Genomic DNA, 20,294 nt, shown 5'->3' on the forward strand with positions numbered 1-20,294 from the left:
TATCTGCTTTAATGTCTCTCAACAAAGATCATGAGTTTAATTGGTTTCAAGATTGAGAAATGTTGGTCAATTATGCAGCTAGAGAGAAAGTCATGATTATTTAAATTATTATTCTGTGGTTCTGTTGTTGCTATACATCTCCTGTACTCAAGACCTCTGCTTGCAGTGTCACTAATGCAGTTTTCAAATAACATATAAACATATAAAAGTAGTTTATAACCTCTATTTTCGACCCGGAAAAGGGCCTTAAGAATTATTCACAAAGTTCATTATAGAGCTCATACAAATCAATTATTCATTAAATTTAAATCACTGAAAATACATCATAAGCTATAGAACTGTTCAACTCATGTATACAGCAGCCAATAATTGTTTACCACAAAATATATTAGCACAAATTCAGGGTAATTAATCCAGCTATCAATTGAGAGGAGAGCAGTTTTACAGAAGAAAGCAAGAACTACATTGAAAACATTTTCATTTCATCTTTTACTGGTGTCAAACTTTGGAACAAACTGGTCGATGAAGTTAGGAGTCTAGTTACTCTATCTGCGTTAAAAAAGCAATTTAAAATCCGACTTTGGAAGGTTATAGTTCTGATGCAAATGACGGTTAATATCTATAATATTGCTGTGGCTTATTAAACTACATGTGCTATCCCTGTGGAAAAATATCACTGTGAAATGTGACATTTAACATATGAACTTGGTTGATAATTTGTTGTTACGAGAGATGTTGTTGATTCTGGGGACGGGATTTTAACAAGAAAAATGGCTTCTACCAGTCAACCCTTTTTTTTTTTCTTTCCAGATGTCGCTGATGTTGCAAAAGAGATGCAGGTGAAGTCTGCTGTAATTACATATCAGGAAAAAACTAAACTGAATGGATAAAGACGAAAAATAAAACAAATGACAGTATGTGGGCATCAATGCCACAACACAATTAAGTTTGCATAATATTAATTTCTTCACTGCAGTTTATGCTCTACAACTAATCCTGGAGTACCTCATTACATCCACTCGAACTCCTTTCATGTCTTTCTTTAGGTCCATTTTTGCTCTATGATTATCTGACTTAATCTGATGTTGAAAGCTACACAGGCAAACCACAGCAAGCCACTCGATTTATTTTTTGTGCTTTTGACCATATTCTTCGAAACAAAATATCAGCTTCAATGCGCTGGTGGTCAGGTCAAGATAATTTCAAGTCAACACAATACTGGATGACCTCCATTGTGGAGAGAGTCAATAAATTCTTTCTTTCATTCATTCATCCTCCAGAGAAGAAATTGGTCCCTGAATTTGACTCATCCCTGAAGACCAGTGGGAAGCCAACACAGGACCCAGGGAGATGGGTGGGGTGAGGTGTCTTGCACAAGGATACATCAGCATGTCTACTGGAAACATGGATCTTCTGATAAATCAACACCCTAAACACCTATGCCACAGTCAACCCAACATTATCATGTCATTCTGTTTCTTAAATTAGCTTTTCTTTTAAAAGGAGAATAAAAATGATGAACTTTCTTAGTCAAACTCAATGGATTTCTTAAATGACCACATATTTTAGTTATCAGGATATCACTGTCATGTGTTTATCTTATATTTCCCAGTATTTCTTTCAGTATCTGACAGCCAGCCTCTCTGACTTCTGAGACAGCAAGAAATTGTGTGTCAGCCGAACAAAACGATATAAAAGCCTGGACTTTCTCGTCTATGTATGAGCCAACCTGCCATAGAAAAAATAATAAAAAAATCTACACTCCATTTTCAGGCATTCTCATTCATGTTCACCTATGTTTGATTTATCTATCTCCATTCATAATTTACAGTCCACATATCTAATTTCCTCTTTAATAAACCCTTTCTCCCATATTTTTGCTCATTCCACATCAACATTCTTCACTCTTCTTTATCTCATCCTTCACCCACCATTGTAATGCTGTTCCTTATGTTTGCTTTCCTGTGTCGGTTTCTAAGAAGATAAATGGAACGGTGGAGTTTGGAGACGTAAGCAAGCCCAAAATGTCATAAAAACCCTTGTGGCCTCTTATCAGTGACTCAACACACTCCATGGACACAGTATTGAAACTGCAGGTGTGTTGTTGTTTTTTTGTCCGTGCACAGACACACATAGTCATGTCATTTTAGGAAGCAAACACACATGCATATACACATACACACAAAACAGTAACTAGTAGTAACAGCATTTCTTTTAGAATAATTTCAGAATCAAACTACCGTTTAAGAGCTTTGCACCATGATGCTTTCAGAAAAATGTGTGTGCAGGATATAGAACCACAATGTTGCCAACATCTCACCATAACCATGGCTACAGTCTTTCAACGTTACACAACCACTGTGCTGTTGCTGTGAACACACTACTTAGATCATTATTAAAGAATTACATCCCTTTCCAGCTCTCCACTGTGAGAGGCCATTAGGTCCCCCTTGAGGGCCATTCAGCTGGAACAATTATATAGAAGTAAGTCACAGTTCTTCAGACAGCGATAGAATGACAAGTGTGCAGTGTGGCACCACCACACAAGGCTGGAGTCTGTCGGAGAGCTGCGGAGGGTTTTGTGCAAAAGGCGATATCCTGATGTCAAGAGTCATGTTTCTTAGTTTCAGAGATTCAACTGTCTTGATCTGACAGGCTTGATGTGTAGACCACTTAAAAAAATCTACTTCATTCACAAAAACAAAAAATTCCCTATTTAAAAAAATAACTCTGGCTTTTTTTTTTTCCTGTGAAAAATATTCAAACGGGTTGTCAGTTTAGTTCAAATCCCATCTCAACCATTGTTCAGAAAGATTTAAGAAATAGTCAAATTAGGTGAACGATACTCTACCACTGTGAATGTCTGATTGCTGGAGTTCACTGTAGATGGTATTGTATCTATAAATATGTTTGTACTTTCAAATAAGGAGTGCTTGATATGAGAACATTTGTTAATAAGTAATAGTGAAATCATGGTAATTAATTTTAAAAATGCCTATAGCAGGTACATAATATTAAATACTAGAAGTGAAACATCACTGTATTAACTAGGTCAGTTTAAGACAATACAAGGTTGTCAATTAGTGCAACTTGGGAAGTGTCATACTTGCTTGCAAATCAGTTGTATTTCTACAGACAGATGGGTGAGCAGATGGAAATGGTGCGCAAAAACCACAATGAGGCTGCTATTATTTCCCAGACATATGCTTAATATGACATATTACAATTAAACTGCCACAATAGAGTCTTGTTCATCCAAATTTCAGGCACCATCTAGTTGTGTCAGACTGCTTCAACACAGCAGAATCTAACTGATCCGAATCTTGAATGTCAGTCAGGTTGTTGCAATGGCCTCTCTTAATAGCACTTAAGTAACTGTGATTGAAATGACATAAATATGTCAGGTATTTTACTTGTTCATTCGTTCATGCTCAAATCTGCTCAAACAATTAATAATCATGATGGCAAATCTTCATTTCCACAATTGCAGAAACCCTGACCCAGGGTTCCCTATGATATTGGGTCATAGGGAACATGTGTGTTCCCTATGACCCACTGTGTTACAGTGTGTTATAGTGTACTTGAAATCAGTTACGTGTATTTCTTTGAGAAGTAATTGCCTCATAGCTTTCTCCTTAATCATCTGCTGTTGTACAACAATAATAATACTTCCAGCATTCTAGTGTGGGCCTTAAGATTCCTCTGTGGACCAAGATTATGCTTGTCCATAATGTAGACAAGAAAGCTGATTTGTGACCACACTGCACGGGTGATCTATTACTGAGGCTTCTATGATGTAGCTTGCGCAAATGATGGTTCCTTCTCTTATTATTCAGAATTTATTCACTACAGCTAATTAGGTAAAATAGGGTAATAATATTAAAACACTAAAGTAAATTGGGCCTCTTTAGGTCATTAGCATAGCCTCCATAAAAATGATGTTTAAAATCTACGAAGTACCTTAAAAGTTTTGACCCCCTCATAACTGCATTATGAAAAGCAGAACTTTTTATAAGCGCAGCTTTAAGTTAGAAGCAGGTTAACCACATTTACAATGCAAGAATTAGTGCCTTCAGCAGGTAAAAAGACTCTGACCTCTAATTACAAACACAAGTGGCAGAGTAGGCCACTGATTAAGGCTATGCATCTAATGTCATTCAAGGCCACATATCAGATTCATTCTATTCATAGCAGATCACATGATGTTTACACTATTACAAAATTTTTCGTTATGTAAGAAAATTCAAAAGAAAAGAAAGTGATCTTAGAATTAGTCATTGCACTGCCACTTTCATATACAGTGGTACCTCTACTTACGAAATTAATTGGTTCTGGAAGAAATTTCATAAGTAGAGACGCATTTTCCATGCAAATGCCCTAATCCGTTTCAAGCCCCCCAATATTCAGACGTTAAAAAAGCCTAAAAATAAAGCCTAAAAATGCATCAAAACATGTAACAAATACATGTTACAATTAGATTATTACACAATAAATGTGCGTTGTGCATAATGTAAAAAAAAAAAGAATAAAAATGATGGTCATTTAACTTCTCACTTTTTGCCCTCTTTGGTTCATGCGCTCTTGCCTCATGATGCCAAACAACAGAATGAATTCCAGTCCTCCTTCTGAACTTCTCCAACCACCCATGCGATGCCTTAAACTCCTTAAACTTCCTTTTATTTTAATAACGTGACAAAAAAACTGTTTTCTCAGTCTCTTCTTTTCCTCTTTTCTCCGTCACGTTCTTGGGGTCCATAGTGAATACGCTAAAAGTTAATATATTTACGTAAAACTATCAGAACACCTCATGGGTCGAGGGCCGAATGACGAGGACGCTGCATAGACACCTATCTAGTTACACACAGAGGTCACTCTTAGCCAATGGGATGCTAGGATGCTAGGTAATATCCAATGGCAGAGTAGCTATAAGAATATTTTCGTAAGTACAAAATTTCGTATGCAGAGACATTCGTAAGTAGAGGTACCACTGTATAAGGAAATGGAAACTATCACAATCTTCTTTGCATTTTTGTCTTTTATTTAGATCTGCATTCTCTTTTCTGACTGGATTTAGGAGTTTTTTCCTTTAAATAAACATGACATACAGAACTGAATGTCACAAAGAACGAATGAGCACATGGAAGACATGCTAGTTGAAGGTGAGAGATGATGGCTTAGGAATTCTCATCACCTGTGTTTCAATATTCCTACAGGCTGAGGTTGTTGGACTGTCCTCTGAATCTGAAGCCATGTTTATCGACCGGAAAAGGGTGCTGTGCCCTCTTAAGGTCGGTGGAGAGTCTTTGCCCCAAGTGGAGGAGTTTACGTATCTTGGGGTCTTGTTCACAAGTGAGGTAGGTATGGAACGTGAGATTGACAGATTGGTGTAGCTTCCGCGGTGATGCGGTCGTTTTGTAGGTCTGTCGGGGTGAAGAAGGAGCTGAGTCGTAAGACGAAGCCCTCGATTTACCGGTCAATCTACGTTCCTACTGCCACCTATGGTCATGAGCTTTGGGTCATGACCGAAAGGACAAGATCTGGGATACAAGCGGCTGAAATGAGTTTCCTCCATAGAGTGGCTGGGCGCACCCTTAGAGATAGGGTGAGGAGCTCAGACTCCAGGGAGGAGCTCGGAGTAGAGACATTGCTCCTCCGCCTTGAGCAGAGCCAGCTGCGGTGGCTTGTTCTGGATGCCCCCTGGACGCCTCCCTGGGGAGATGTTCCTGGCATGTCCTACTGAGAGGAGACCTCGGGGAAGACCTAGGACACACTGGAGGGACTATGTCTCTCAGCTGGCCTAGGAAAGCCTTGGGATCCCCCTGGAGGAGGTGTCAGAAAGAGAAGTATGGGCATCCCTCCTGAGACTGTTGCACCCGTGACCCGGCCCCGGATAAGCGGTTGAAGATGGATGAATGGATGGATGGCATAAATTCTGCAAAGGACTCAATCAAATCATTCAATTCATCCAGTCACTCCCCTGTATGCTCACACAAAGTGTCTGGCAGCAAGACAGAATAATTAGGCCAAGGTGGCTGTCTGAAGTAGAAGGATCCATTAGCAACAGATCTTATATTACACGCTGTCTTACAAATGTAGCTGGGGACTTATTAGTGGGACAAAGGGATTCCAGCATTTAAGTGTATGCACTCAACAAATGGAAGTGTTCAGATAATGTTGTTTTAGAAGAGGATGGGTTCCCTGCCAAAACTCAAATTGAAAAGAAGGAACAAATCATGGGATCGGGCGGCAGTGACTCAGTGGTAGAGCGCACGTTAGAGCGATCGGTCGTCCAATGTTCTGAGACTGGCGGTTCGATTCTTGCTCACACCCAAAAAACATTGTATACAGTATGTGTTAATTACAGCACTTGGTTACAGGGTACAGGCCCCTGAAACAGACATAACACACTAGGGGCCTGTAGGCATGCAATAAGTAGATACAGAGAGGTACATATAGAGGTACAGGGGAGGCGGAATGACGAGTCGCTTTAAGAAATCGCACCCCAATGAGCATCTTGGCTCACTCTAGTTAGTTGCTTGATATTCAGCTAACTAAATTTCCCTGCAGGGATTAGAATCAGTATATAAAATTTAAAAAAAAAAAAAAAAGGGATCAAAAGTTCCACATTGAAATCCTGTGAAACTATCACGATAAACATTACATTTTCATTAATTGGTTAAAGGTTTTTGGCTTGTTTGTTTGTTTGTAGAGCTCTAGCACTGTTCTTTGTCTTCTCTTTTGCACAAAGTCGAGAACATCCCTGAACTGCTACTGGGTTGATGCGAGCTGAAGAATTTCAGTTGAAGGTACCACTTCATTCTACCAGTACAAGCATGACCCACACAATAGCTAAAGATAAAATTGGAGATGAATCAATCAAGAAGGATCACACACACTCACAAATCTAACTGACACTTTACCCAGTAAAGCTGCCAACACAATGGTAAATTCTGATATAGACACAAAAACACACAAATAGAGACATAGCAACATGGAGAGGTCTTTTTTCATTGTAAGCACACCCAGAGGATGGCTGCCTTAGACTTCTGAGCACAGAAAATGACTCCAAGGTCAGCGAGCTTCCACTGGGAATTTATACCATAGCAAAGTACTAATTAATGAGGGCTAATGATGTGAAACAATGGTTGGATAGCTGGCTTGTTCCCCTGTAGGAGATGGAACACAAGCACTGTTGGACTTTTGGAGGCTATTTTAGGTCAAATTGAAGCCTGTAATTGCTGGCAAGCTTGGTTAATTATGCATTCTTTTTAAACCATACCCTAAAATGTATGGGAAGCAAAGTCAGAAATCCACTTAGCACCTCCTCAGAAGCATTTGGGGGCTAAGTGGCTTGCACAGATGTCTGATAAGAAAGGTGATATACTAATGCAGAATTGCAAACTGAGGTGTAAAGTACATGGGAATCATGCAGTAATTGGCTGAAAGAACTGTGAAACACCCACAAAAAAACTACAAAAAAATGCAGATAGATTAATGACAAAGTTGATGAAAATCACTTTTTTGTTTTTTCACTTTACTGAAAAATGAATATTAACTACTGTAATTTTGGGAGTACGGGAGAAGCTGCTGCATGGAACTGGTCCTTTCAGAGTAATATGTCTAGACAGCACTTAATCACAGCAACACACAACACCTATTAATTTAATACAGTATACACAAGCATGTACAGTATGTATGCATCTGTACCCATACAAATGTAGAAAATTGCATCTGCCTTTGTATATACAACTACACACAAACTTAACTTAAGTACTTTATGAGTGTAATATCTTGATGCAGGGTTTGTTTTTCGATCCACATGAGTAGAGTTTGACATACAGTATCGGTTTGAGCTGTCAGGGAAGTGAAGTACACACAAAGATGCATAAATAAATGATGAACAATACAAAAATCAGAATTCATTCATTCAACTTCCTACACTTTTGAGTGTCACGGGGGTTTGCTGGAGCCTATCCCTGCAGAAATACTGGGAAGAGGCAAGGGACACTCGAGGCATGACGCCGGTGCACCGCGGAGCCACATGAAAGACAAACCATCACTGATGCACACCCCCACCACACCTACGGACAATGTAGAACTGGCCAATTCACCTGAAGTTCATGTTTTTGGAGGTGGGAGGAAGCTGGAGAACCCGGAGAACACCCACACAAATATGGGGAGAACACACAAACAGAACACGACTTGAACCTGGAACTGTCTTGCTGTGAGACGACAGTGCTACCCAATGCGCTAGCCACCCCACCCCCACCCAAAAACATCAACATGATTACAATATTTTTCGGATTTACTCTGTGCTCACACTTCACAATACAGTAATTTAATTTTTTCCCCTGAAATGTAGTATAAATGGACATATTCTCTTTAGTTCATAAATTCATAAATTCTGTATCTTTTGATTAAATCAAACCCACTCTGCCCACTGAAAGACTGCATATATGTGAATTTTAATGAAATCCACCTCATGTTCAATTATATTAGTTCTGAAGTGGATCCCACAATGATATGATGTTAATCTGACAGCAGTGGAAGCGATAGTCATCATATTCACCTCCTTACAAAAAGACCAAATGAGAATTTACAGTGACTTAGTGGGTGCCCTATGGTACAGGTGTGTTTTCATTTCATATTGCAAGTCAAATTATTTCATTTACATATTTGACTGGAAGCACAATCGAGGTAATGAGAATCTTTGAAATACACAGGGAGCCTTTAACATGTTACACATGAATTTTGGTTTATCGTTCCTATTCTACAGGCTGCTATTGAAAAAAGACACACAAGTCTCACATGAATGTTGCTTCATCGACTAAAACCCCATCCAAATATAGCATCATACAAGGTCCATGCATCCAAATAGTATGAATAAACATTCAGAAGTTAAATTGCCTTTACATTGAAGACAGACACACAGCACGTACTTGAGTTGACCATACACTGATTTTAAAACTTGAACGGACACTCAGGACAGTGCATTTCTTTTTTTTAGTTGGACCAATACTCCACCCCTCTAAAGTATTTGTTGCATACTGCAAATTCTTTCATTTAAGTATGAATACAAGGTATGTACACAACATAACTACAGTAGTTGGCTAGGGTTAGTGCTTTCATTAGTTTTACGTGGCAGAGAGAGGCTAGTGGCTTACAGGACCCAACTGTCAATGTGTTAACACCATATTAAATTTATAATGTTCACATGTGCCATGTATCATTCATGTGTAACATTCATTCATTCATTCATCTTCCAAACCGCTTTATCTGCCGTATCGGGTCACGGGGAGCTGGAACCTATCCCAGCTGACTTAGGGCGTGAGGCGGGGGACACTCCGGGCACGACGCAAGTGCAAAGACAGACAACCACGCACGCTCAAATTCACTCATTACGGGCAAATTTGAACGGCCAATTAACCTGAAGCGCTTGTTTCCGGAGGTGGGAGGAAGCTGGAGAACCCGGAGAGAACCCACACAGACATGGGGAGAACATGCAAACTCCGCACAGAGCGGGACTTGAACCTGGAACCGCCTCGCTGTGTGGTGACAACACTACCCACTGCACCACCGTGCCGCCCATGTGTAAAATTTTTACTTAAAAACATGAATTCATAGCCTTTGGTCCTGACTGCCCCAGATATCTCACTGACATCCACACAATGATTTACTCATTGAGAGTTGTCGATTCCGAGTGTCCTAATGAACACTCGGTACTAGAAATAGTATTGGAAAATATAATCCAATATCTAAAGGTCTAAGGCTGGGGTTTATATCAAGAAACCATCAATGTTCATTCCTACCTTCCAGCATTTTACAGACTGAAATCCACTTTGATTCCAGGTAAAAGGAATACAAAACAACCAATCCTACTAAATCCTCCTCCCCTTCTCAGAACAAATGCTCCGTCTTTGGCAGTGTTATTTATTTATTGAGAAAGTCTGAGGAATTACCAGTTGCAGTGCCAGACTCCTTATGGGCTTAGGACAAGGTGCTTGAAGTGCTCTTTTCTTCTGACAAAAGGACAGATGGAACAGAAGTCTAGACAGACCTTAACAAACATACAATAACATTATCATTACAAAAACACAAAACTCAGATGGAGTTAGGAAAAGAGAGGAAACGAAAAGAAAAAGACATACAGACACATGTCAATCAATAGTCCTTGTCATTACTTAAGCAATTAATGGATTGATAGTGGACCTCAAGTGACAACAAATGGTTACACACCTATATTAAAGCCACTATTGAAAACTTAACCTCTGTTGAGCTTTTCAAGTATAACTCCCTCAGATTACTATTAGGGCTGTCAGTTTAACGCGTTAATTATGCTGCAAATTAAGGTACTATAAAAATTAACGCAATTAATCGTGAGTGGCAGGTCAATGTGCAAGCATTTTAAATTTGGCCCACTGAGGGACCCGTAGGCTGCAGTGACGCCACTAGTCAAAAGGAGAGTGACTGACAACAGAGATGGACGCGACACAGGAGAGCGAGGCAAGACCACTCGGGTGTTTTTGCCGAATATACTCGAATCACCTGGTACGTTTGACACACCAATTAGTGATGACACGCCCCCCTTAGCCATCACTGGCTGCAGGTGATCACGTGATGCTACATCATTAGCCTACCTGTGCTACAGGGAATTTTGCTCACTCAGTAGTCGATTTATGCCTGTCATGATGGTACGTCATCTGATTGCTTTCTTAATATTTTAATTCATAGTAACTATGTTGAGAAAAAAAAAAGAAAGCGGTCGGACGAATATGTTCAACGTGAATTTACCTGTACTGTATAACGGAACGTGATGGGAGTCAGCATTCTGCAGGATTTGAATGTCAAGTTGAACACCTCTAGTCTGGCACTGGTAAAAATAAAGGAACACTTCCTTAAGCTGATGGAAATCAACAGAAACAGACTTTGGTGTAAAATGACATCAGAGTAACACTTGTTAAGGTGAAGCCACGCATATCTGAACTGGTCTCTATGACAACAGCAGAAATCACTGATTTACAGGTAGGTCATTTCATGTGACTTCATGCACTGTCTTGGTTTTGGTCTTTGAAAAAGGTGACATTAATGCAAAATTCATTAAATACACCAGTAAAACATGTACTTATGTCTTAAATTTGAATTTTTTATTTTTATTTTTTACTAAAGAAGGGTTCGGTGAGTGAGCACATGAAACCAGCAGGATTCAGCACCTCCAACAAAGTTAAGAACGGCTGGCCTATTGGCATCTTGCCATTGATGTTGCCTTATTTAGAGGCATGTTATACTATTCATTTTGAATTGCTGTATTGAGTCAGCTTTAGAATTCATTTTGATTGAGTCTGCTTATGTGCCTATTTGAGACTCAGCCTTATTTTATTTCTGAATTTTATTTATTTTATTTAACTGTGTTTTTATTGCATTTTTGAGAAATGCCCCTGGCCTAATTGGTTTACTGATGTGCTTGGCCTTTTTTCTTTTTAATTTCATTTATAAAGCACACTTCACCAATAAAAATCTGGATTTCAAATCTTCTCTTCTTGGTGCATTCTATTGATTAGTCATGCACTACAATTTTGTAATGTCCTAGAATTCAAATTCTTTACTTGGGGGCCTTTAGTAGGTATGAGATTAAAATGCAATTAATAAGATTAATTAATCACAAATCCTGTAATTAATTAGATTAATTTTGTTAATCGCCTGACAGCACTAATTACTATATTACATTCTTGTTCCCAAATAAATACTAATAATGCACTCTTACTGATAGGAAGAAATCCATGCATGGGAAAAATATAAATATAAAAATATGACAAATCCAGACGGGTTCATGTTTGTCACTTTTGTAATGTATACATTTAATACATTATAATTATTTTTTCTACACTCAAGTCTGCAATGATCGTGAAGAAATATTTTCAATGTTCTTGTACATGAGTGTCACTACATCTCATATTAAAATAAAAAAATGGATACAAGCTTGCAAAAAATCAGTAGGTTTGCTGTTTAAGTTGTAATCTTTCACATTGTAATCTAAAGTGATAATCATTAGGCCACGGTATCCAATTTTTTTAAATGCCATATTGTCATTTGTCTGCCAGTGTAGTTTGTATGTGCTTGTGCTATGTGAGTGCTAATGTGCCATTGTTGCATTTTTAAATATGGTACCTATACTGGTAAATTGAGCGAGGAGGACTGGCAGGTATCTGGACAGGTGATAAGTCTGTTTCAGCTTTTTTTCTATCAACAAATAATACGTCTACACTCGCTGGTCGTTCCTATTGTAACATGTCAGGAGATGAGCTTCTACATATCACACAATTAACATTGAAAATGCACCTTGATGCCAAAACTGGACATAAGTTGTGAACCATGCAATTAGCTTCTACTACTTCAGCACAATAACCTCCACACAACCTCAAATACATTGCAGTAGAGGTAGTTTGAGGCAAGCAAACAACTGAACAAAGAAGTAGAATAGACAGGAATCTATTGTACTATAAAAATACTGCATACCTTTTTTTTTTACATGTTACTGAAGTCTACATGGTACTGAACTCTGGACCCACGTCTTTTTATGCATAACCAAGAATGTCATGTCTGTAATGACTGCAGTCAATTGCTGTTGTAGCTGTTCCTGCCTTAATACCCTGATAATCTGCATACTGTCTCTATTGACATGCATAAATGGACCAGAGTCCTCTTTCATGGGAGGCTGGTGGCAGGACGCACGGCCTCACCTGCCATCATGAAAGAAAACAAAAGAAAAATGGAAGGCATAAAATAAATGGTTATATTTATCCTGAGATGTGTATTATAAAGTTATTTTCCGCATAACGTCACTAATTTTAGGAAATTTTTAACTTAAAATTGCTGAATTTTCACATTTGACCTGGCACAAGCCAGTCGAGCCTCATCATGGATTGCACAATGCCTCGGTTAGCTGTGCTGGCATGCTGTACAGTGAGACTGTAACCGTAAAGTGGTTATTTTTGTCAACAACTGTATGTGTGTAACGTCTTTCATGAGTTGAGTGGTCCTGAAACGACTCAGAAAAGGTATGAAGTGACGCACGCAGTTCTCGTGCCTCATGGTAGGGGTTGCTGGTGATCCCAGGGATTCGTCCGAGGATTCTTCTTCCTCAGCCGCAGGAGAAGTGACAGCAAACTACAGTCTAGTCAGCGAGTGAAGTGCAGCCTTTAATTTGTTCTCCTCTCACCTTGCCTTACTATAAAAATGTAGGATTACATATCTCAACTCAAAATTCTTTCAATGCTTTTGTTCAAAAGGAGCGGCGCATGGACTTCATTTACAAGTAAACGTAACATATTAACAAACTTGTAAGTAACAACATCATGTTTTTTTTTAATCAAATGTACGTTTTTGTGTAAATAATTCTGCTCTGAGACTTTAAAATAACTCTCAGTGTCGCAAATTAGATGGTGAATGAGTAACTATGATGAAATCAGTGCTTCACCAGCCGTGAACCTCACCACACGTCACTGTGGCACGATGACAAAGCAACAGGGCACTCTAAGAAGGCTCTCACACACACACACACACACACACACACACACACACACACACACACACACACACACACACAAAAATTCTTTAGCCTGTGTGGGAAAATCAACAGAGCATACTCCATTTTCCCCAGGCCAAGGAGGATTACCAGGGATTTGACATCATCCGAAACATTTCCAATGCACTTGCTTTAACTTGTGCTACAGACCGAATCGCATTACGGTGTGAAGGTCAACTGATGTAGGAACAAAAATGAACAACCATATAAACTATATACTGGATAAAAATATAGGTCTTCTATAACTTTCCAGCCTGGAAAATGATGAGCTCTTCACTCAAGTGACAAAAGAATAAGACAAGAGGTGGTGAGATGTAACTCACACCACCAGATGAGTGGAGATCTGTGGGAAACAAGACCGAACAATGAGGAAAACACAGCCAGACAAAGGAAATCACAAAGACGCATGCACAAACAGAAATATATTGAAAGAGCAACGAGAGATCAACAAGAGAAATCGCAAGTATCGCAGAGAGGCAAGTAAACAGAGAAGGTTAGAGAGGGAGGAAAACATGAAATACAGTGATGAGCAGAGAATCAACCTTGTGTGAGTTTATACCACGCTGTGTGACTCATGTCAGGGGTGGTGACCTGATTCACCTTGTGCTCCAGCTATGACACCAGTGAAAGGTCAACTCTTTTTTTAAACTACCTGTTCCCGCCTCCCCTTGTTTGCAATTTACTTTCTTTCTGCGGTAGTATGTGCAACTAATACAGAATACGTTAACGTTCATGTATGTGTAGTGTGTTTTTTTTTAAGTATTTGTGTGTGTGAGCAGGTGTGTGCCTTTGTCAAAAAAATGTATTACTGTACTGCACATTCTTCCATTAACAGGTATTGATGAAAATGATAAAAGCCTGAAAACAGCTCATGTACTTTTGTGATGGCCTAAAGGTCTATTTATGCTTTGTCAAAGATGAAATAGACACGGATGGAAGCTTCCATACATCTTCTGCATTCAAGTGTACTTGGGTATGTTTTAAAAGATCTTATAAATCTAGATGAGGAAGAAAACAATCCATCCACAGCACAGCAAACAACTGGGAAGATTATGTTTGAGAGGATTCTGATGTCATTGGTATACATGGAATATTGGGTTTTGTTTTCAATTATGCAGCCTTGTGCATATCCATGGGTATACCATGAACAGGAACTGTTATAGCTAATTTATTGATATCAATTTAGCATCTTCTAAATATATGGCAAAGAAACAGTCCCTAAATTGCAGCCATGAGCAATCTGACTGACCCAATGGAAGCATTACAGTTTTTGCTTATAACCTCAAAAGCCCCCAAATTATGCAAACTATGTTTGAAAAAGAGTATAATTATCGCCCAGATAGAAGTGGGACAGAGAATAATATTACTGTACATAATTAATATGGACGTTTGTGTGTGCGTGCGTGTGTTCTGGGACTGATTATTGCAGTGGAGTTGAAGGAACAGTTGTGGGAATTGTGTACATTATAGAAACGACTTGTTTGCTTACAATATTGAGTTTCCTTTACAACTGTCCATCAAAAGACCTTACACAATCCTGTGGATTTAGCTGAATACCAATTTAAAATTGGTAAACAAGACTTCTTGATTCAGATCTGAATCATCACCAAAATATAACGGATGAAAACTTGGATCATCTTCTACCTCTCTGAAAAATAAATGTCCTTACAGCCATTATAAGTCCCATAACTTTCTCAGTTAGCACATCTAACAGACAGGAAAAAAAAAAAAAAAGACATCCTTGGCAAGGGTAGATATGAGCTTCATGAATGCCCCTCACAATCAACATGAATAGAATTATCACTACCATCACCACCAAAATGTTTTTTTCTTACTTACCTCGTTTCATCTGGACGAGGGCAATGAATCCACTGATGGGATGTGTTCGACGTGTAATGTGACGTACACTCAACCATCATTGTTTGGATCTCTGAACCAAGTCCATCTCATTCAGTAGAGGCTACTTAAAGTTAAACCCCGCCAGCTCACTGCCCCACTGCCTCAGTGGCTAGTGTGTCAGGTGATTGGTCAGCTGATTGATACAGGTCAGAGTGTTCTGATGTTAAAAGGTTATTTGCAGAAAAGGGTGATGAATTTTGTCAAATTGAAAGTGTCATCAATGTCAGTTTAAGTGGTGGCAGATTAATGGAAATGTTCCTTTATGTGCTTTCTGTGTAATTGGAAAATGGAAAAGTAAATTTATATGGAAAACAACTTGGCTTCTATCGCCTGCTCTGTCCAATTATTCCTATAGTTCACAAATAAGTGAAAGCTAAATTAATAACAAACTAAAAGGCTGCTCAAGTGTATAGAACTAAAACGAGGGATAATAAATGAGAAATAAAGGATAATGTGTGTGTGCGTGTGTGTGTGCGTGTGTGAGTATGCTACATATATGTAAGTGTGCATGCCGTCTTGATGCTGTGAAAATAACCTGAAGCTAGATGCTGCTGTATTTGTTGGAGCCTCTTAGCCAAGAGCAGATAAACCTCAGCTGACTAATACATAAAGCTTCATCATGCATTGGTGTGTTCATGCATTGATATGACGACACAATGAGAGAAGGAGGAATCATGGAGGGAGAAGGGAAAAATAAGGAGAGAATTTAGAAAGAAGTTTTTGTTCGTATCGGTCAAAAAAATTGTGAGACACTGGAAAATATGTTGTGTGAGATGTTGAGTGAGAGAGAAAACTGAATCTCATGGTTGTACCCTCTTAGGGTATCAATATGTTCTGCCCACTACTTCAATAAATTAATCTATAATGTGTGAATCTATCTCATTATTTGCATCTCTTTTTTTCTCTTCTTCATAAATTGCACTTTTTCGAGTCACTCTACTAATTTGTTTGTCCACCTTTATGACTGACAAAGGTAATTACTTAACCATTAATTAGACAGCTTTACATCAGCCAATATTCATTGATCATAAATATTTACATAAATTTAGCACAATTTGTAACTAATTGTTTTGTCAAATAGATTGCAAAGAAATGCCTAGATCATTACATTTCGTGGATGAAACAAACCTCGTCTGATAAACAGCGATCAGCATAATTCTAAGAGCATAATGGGGGTCATTGTTGCCCCGCCTCACTGTAGCACTATAGTGCAATCTCTGTCTGAAAGGCTGGCAGTCATCTAATCATAGCCAATAGGAAGAATTTGCTGCATTCCCTAGTTTCTCAGACATATGGAATCTAAAACCGGATCAAAGAAGCTGTTCTGCTGTTGTCCAAATGTTGCAAGCTTCATCTTCAGGGACGTTTTGCCACAGGATAATTTCTAGAGAGATTGGGCAAGCGTGTGTGTGTGTGTGTGTGTGTTATAATTTGGAGAAAGGCATTTGATTCCATAGACGAGGTAGAAGACTATGTTGACTGCACATAAAGCAGAGCAGAAGTAGGAGGTGAAGCTATGGAATGAAGGGCAGGTAATGGATGTTTAGTGTTATTGGCCCCTTGGAAAATCAGCTTTTTTTTTTTTCTATTAGTCTATAAAGCAACCATTAAAATGATTGAATCAATGAAGGAAGGAACTATCTATGTAATAAACTGATGTAACAGATGATCAAGAATTTTAGGGAGTGAGGAATGAAAAGAAACAACATAAAAGTATTGATATGTGATTCTTATAGTTGCACATGCATCAACCAGTCACCATGACCTGACCTCTAACTCACTGGGACAGTGGAGCAGTGAAACAAGCAGCAGTACGGGACCCCTAAAGGACTGCACCACTTCAATTATTCATCTTTACTTCATGGACACTTCGAAGTAGCAAGGACGATTTGAAATATTTGTAAAAATTGAGAGGTGATCAGCCAAATGGTAACTGTAGCGTAAATGAAAGAAGAGACTGTGAAGTCAGGAGATATGGCAGGGGCCAGGGGTATTCACATATTGAGGTTTAAACAACCAATAACCAAACTTACTGGCTTTGGTGATTTTATGAGCTTTTTAAGTAGAGGGTTATTTGAGAAACCGTGCATCAGGGAGCCCGTACCACCTGGACTAACTGTTATAAATTGCTTGACCACACTTTTTCAAGGAGTATCTGACAAAGGATTTTTTTTTTTAGAATCTCTCATTGGGGGAGTAAACAGAGATTTTATATATATATATATATATATATATATATATATATATGACATTAAATGCACAAACAAAATTTCAGTGTTGGTCCCTTGGATTTAAACACTTTCCAAACACTCTTTTTTTTTGCTTGATCCATTCCCTTCCTCCCTAATCTTCCTACCACATTTTCATCATCTCCATCATGAGTTATCAGATAGTCCTGGAAGCCATTCCCACCTGAAATTTCATCACACATCCAATCCTTCTTTAATCTTTTCTTCACCAATCTTTCCATCTCTATCTATCTTAACTTCCTCTAACAGTGGGAATAGCTGCAGTGATAGTCAATTGTGGTCTAGAAGTGGACGTCTTTCTCCTTGCCCACTTACATTGCACATCTACGCGGATGGACTTGATGTCAGCCACCCCCACCCCGTTGTCAGCCTTGCAGTAGTAGCGACCCCCCTGCACCCTCAGGATGCCCTCAATGCGCAGCGTCTCGTTGTAAATGGATGTTTCCTGGAACTTGTCTGATGCACTGCCCGCCGTCTTTGTCCATCGTATCTGGAGAGAACGAGAGAGGGCAGAATCACTCTAAAGTTTTACGAAGTCAAGCTGGCATTAGAGTAAATGAAAGGCATACGTGGTTTGACCTTCAAATAAAATATAAAACCCAGGGAAAAAAAATGTTGATAAGCGTTAACTAGCTGCGTAAGTCGTTTCGATGCGATTGCGTTTCTGTCCATCCTGGCTATGTTAGACAATACTGATTACACACCAGGTGCATATTTGAGGCAACCCAGATGCAATTCTTTGCTTTGCTCCTCCTTGTAAAAAACGCACACTTAGTTTTTAAGTTATACCCTGTGTGCAGACTACTGATTGCAGATTACATCAGTACAGAGAGAATAAAAGAATCCATTTAACTGTGTACCTGACTCTCCCTTCACAGAGGACCTGTTATATGGTGATTCTCACAATGGCTTTTTAAATGTGGCTAAATGATGAAAAATGTAAAGAAAGAGTGCGTAAATGATGCAGGGGGAAAGCTTTCAATTCACTCGGCAGGTCATTAAATTGTCTGAATAAAGTATCTAAACCATGAATGCAGTTCCATCTTTTTTCTCATTGATAAAATCTCTGTTCCGCGAAACGGAAGTTAATCACACTAAGCACTGTCCTCATGGCGTCAACGATGCTCAACTCCACTTAGAGACTGCTAAGAATTTTGACAAACGCTATATGGCTTTTTCACGCTTCAATTATTCCATCAAGCTGAGAGAATGCAGCTGAGCTGACAGCTACATGATACTCAGAAGACTAATCAAATGCAAACACACACACACAAATATACACACACTTCAGATATTCATGAAAGCCTGTAAACTCATTGACATTGAAGTATTTTCTTGTACTCAAGTGTGTGTGTGTGTGTACGTGTGTGTGTGACTCTGCAACTGTGTGTGATCAGTTCATTAATCCGTATTAACCCTGTGCCCATTATCAACATCAATGAGACTATCAACCATGTCTTGTTGAGGTCAGAGAGGAAAATGAGCATAAGTCACTGATATCGTGTATATACAGTACATGTGTGTGTGTGTGTGTGTGTGTGCGTGTGTACGCACATGCGTGCATGCAAATGTGCTTGTGTAAGTGTGTTTCCTGCTTTAGGACATGGTTGTCTGTGTGTATGTTCCAGAAAGTATTTATGGTGTGTGTGTGTGTGTGTGTGTGTGTGTGTGTGTGTGTGTGCTTGTGTGTGGTGTGCAGGTTAGAAAGCAGGTTATATGGATTAGCAGATTATCAGGAACTGTGTAAATGCTCCCTGTCTGTTTATTCAGCTCTGTTTGTAGGAGGGATTTGCAGGATGCAGCCAGCAATTGATCAAACCATCCAAGGTGAAAAATGAACCAAACCCTGCCTCTCTATGGTTTTGTGGGTCTAGTGTGTGTGTGTGTGTGTGTGTGTGTGTGTGTGTGGTGGGATGGAGATAAAGCTTTGTAAGTGACAAAAAAGGAGAGAGAGCCACATGATTGTACTCATTCTAATCAGAGATTTAAAAGATGAGTAAAAATCTTACAAATAACATTTTGTCTGCTTTAGCTCATTCATAGGATCAGCAACATTAAGATTACATTAAAGACTTTTTAATGGTAAGATTAGGTGACGGGGCTTTCAAAAGGCGGACAAAATACATTTCTGTTAAAAGCAAAACGAAAAAGTTTTTTTTTTTTTTAATGCTCAAAAGTTTTCAGAATGTCCATAAAAATGAAAGCAGCCCATGGCCTTACAATAATACAGCTAAGAGTATTGATATAAAAGGATATATAAACTATGTTAACTCAGAAAAAGAGTGTGTACTAGAGAGGAATAAAGTATGTCCATGTATGCAGGAGAAAAACAGCTAAATGCATTAAGTTGGATATAGAAGTTTTCAGTGACTGAGAGCAAGAATAGGAGAGACTGATATGCACAGTATCACTGACAGGGGTGTGATGGAAAAAAAATTGCACATAAAGGGGATATTGTGTCTAATGCAGATAACATCCAGGTGGCAGGGGAGGCTATATCTGCCCCTGACACCAGCTGCTTAAAATCATCACCTACGCTCTTTTTCTGACCTCTTTCTTTCTCT

General features: G+C 38.9%; 1 protein-coding gene across 11 annotated transcripts in view; it reads right to left on the reverse strand.

Annotated features, from left to right (window-relative positions):
- Positions 1-20,294, reverse strand: part of LOC137593845 (MAM domain-containing glycosylphosphatidylinositol anchor protein 1) — a 159,270-nt gene that overhangs the window by 80,937 nt on the left and 58,039 nt on the right. For all 11 annotated transcript variants that reach the window (XR_011035173.1, XR_011035172.1, XR_011035169.1 and 8 more), the window contains exon 4: positions 18,046-18,220. Coding sequence is in view for 6 of the 11 variants with exons in the window: in XM_068312965.1 (XP_068169066.1) it covers positions 18,046-18,220 (175 nt within the window). In the remaining 5 variants the exon portion in view is untranslated. The remainder of the gene's footprint in view (positions 1-18,045; positions 18,221-20,294) is intronic.

This window comes from Antennarius striatus, chromosome 1 (assembly GCF_040054535.1).
Source record: "Antennarius striatus isolate MH-2024 chromosome 1, ASM4005453v1, whole genome shotgun sequence".
Classification (NCBI taxonomy): domain Eukaryota; kingdom Metazoa; phylum Chordata; class Actinopteri; order Lophiiformes; family Antennariidae; genus Antennarius; species Antennarius striatus.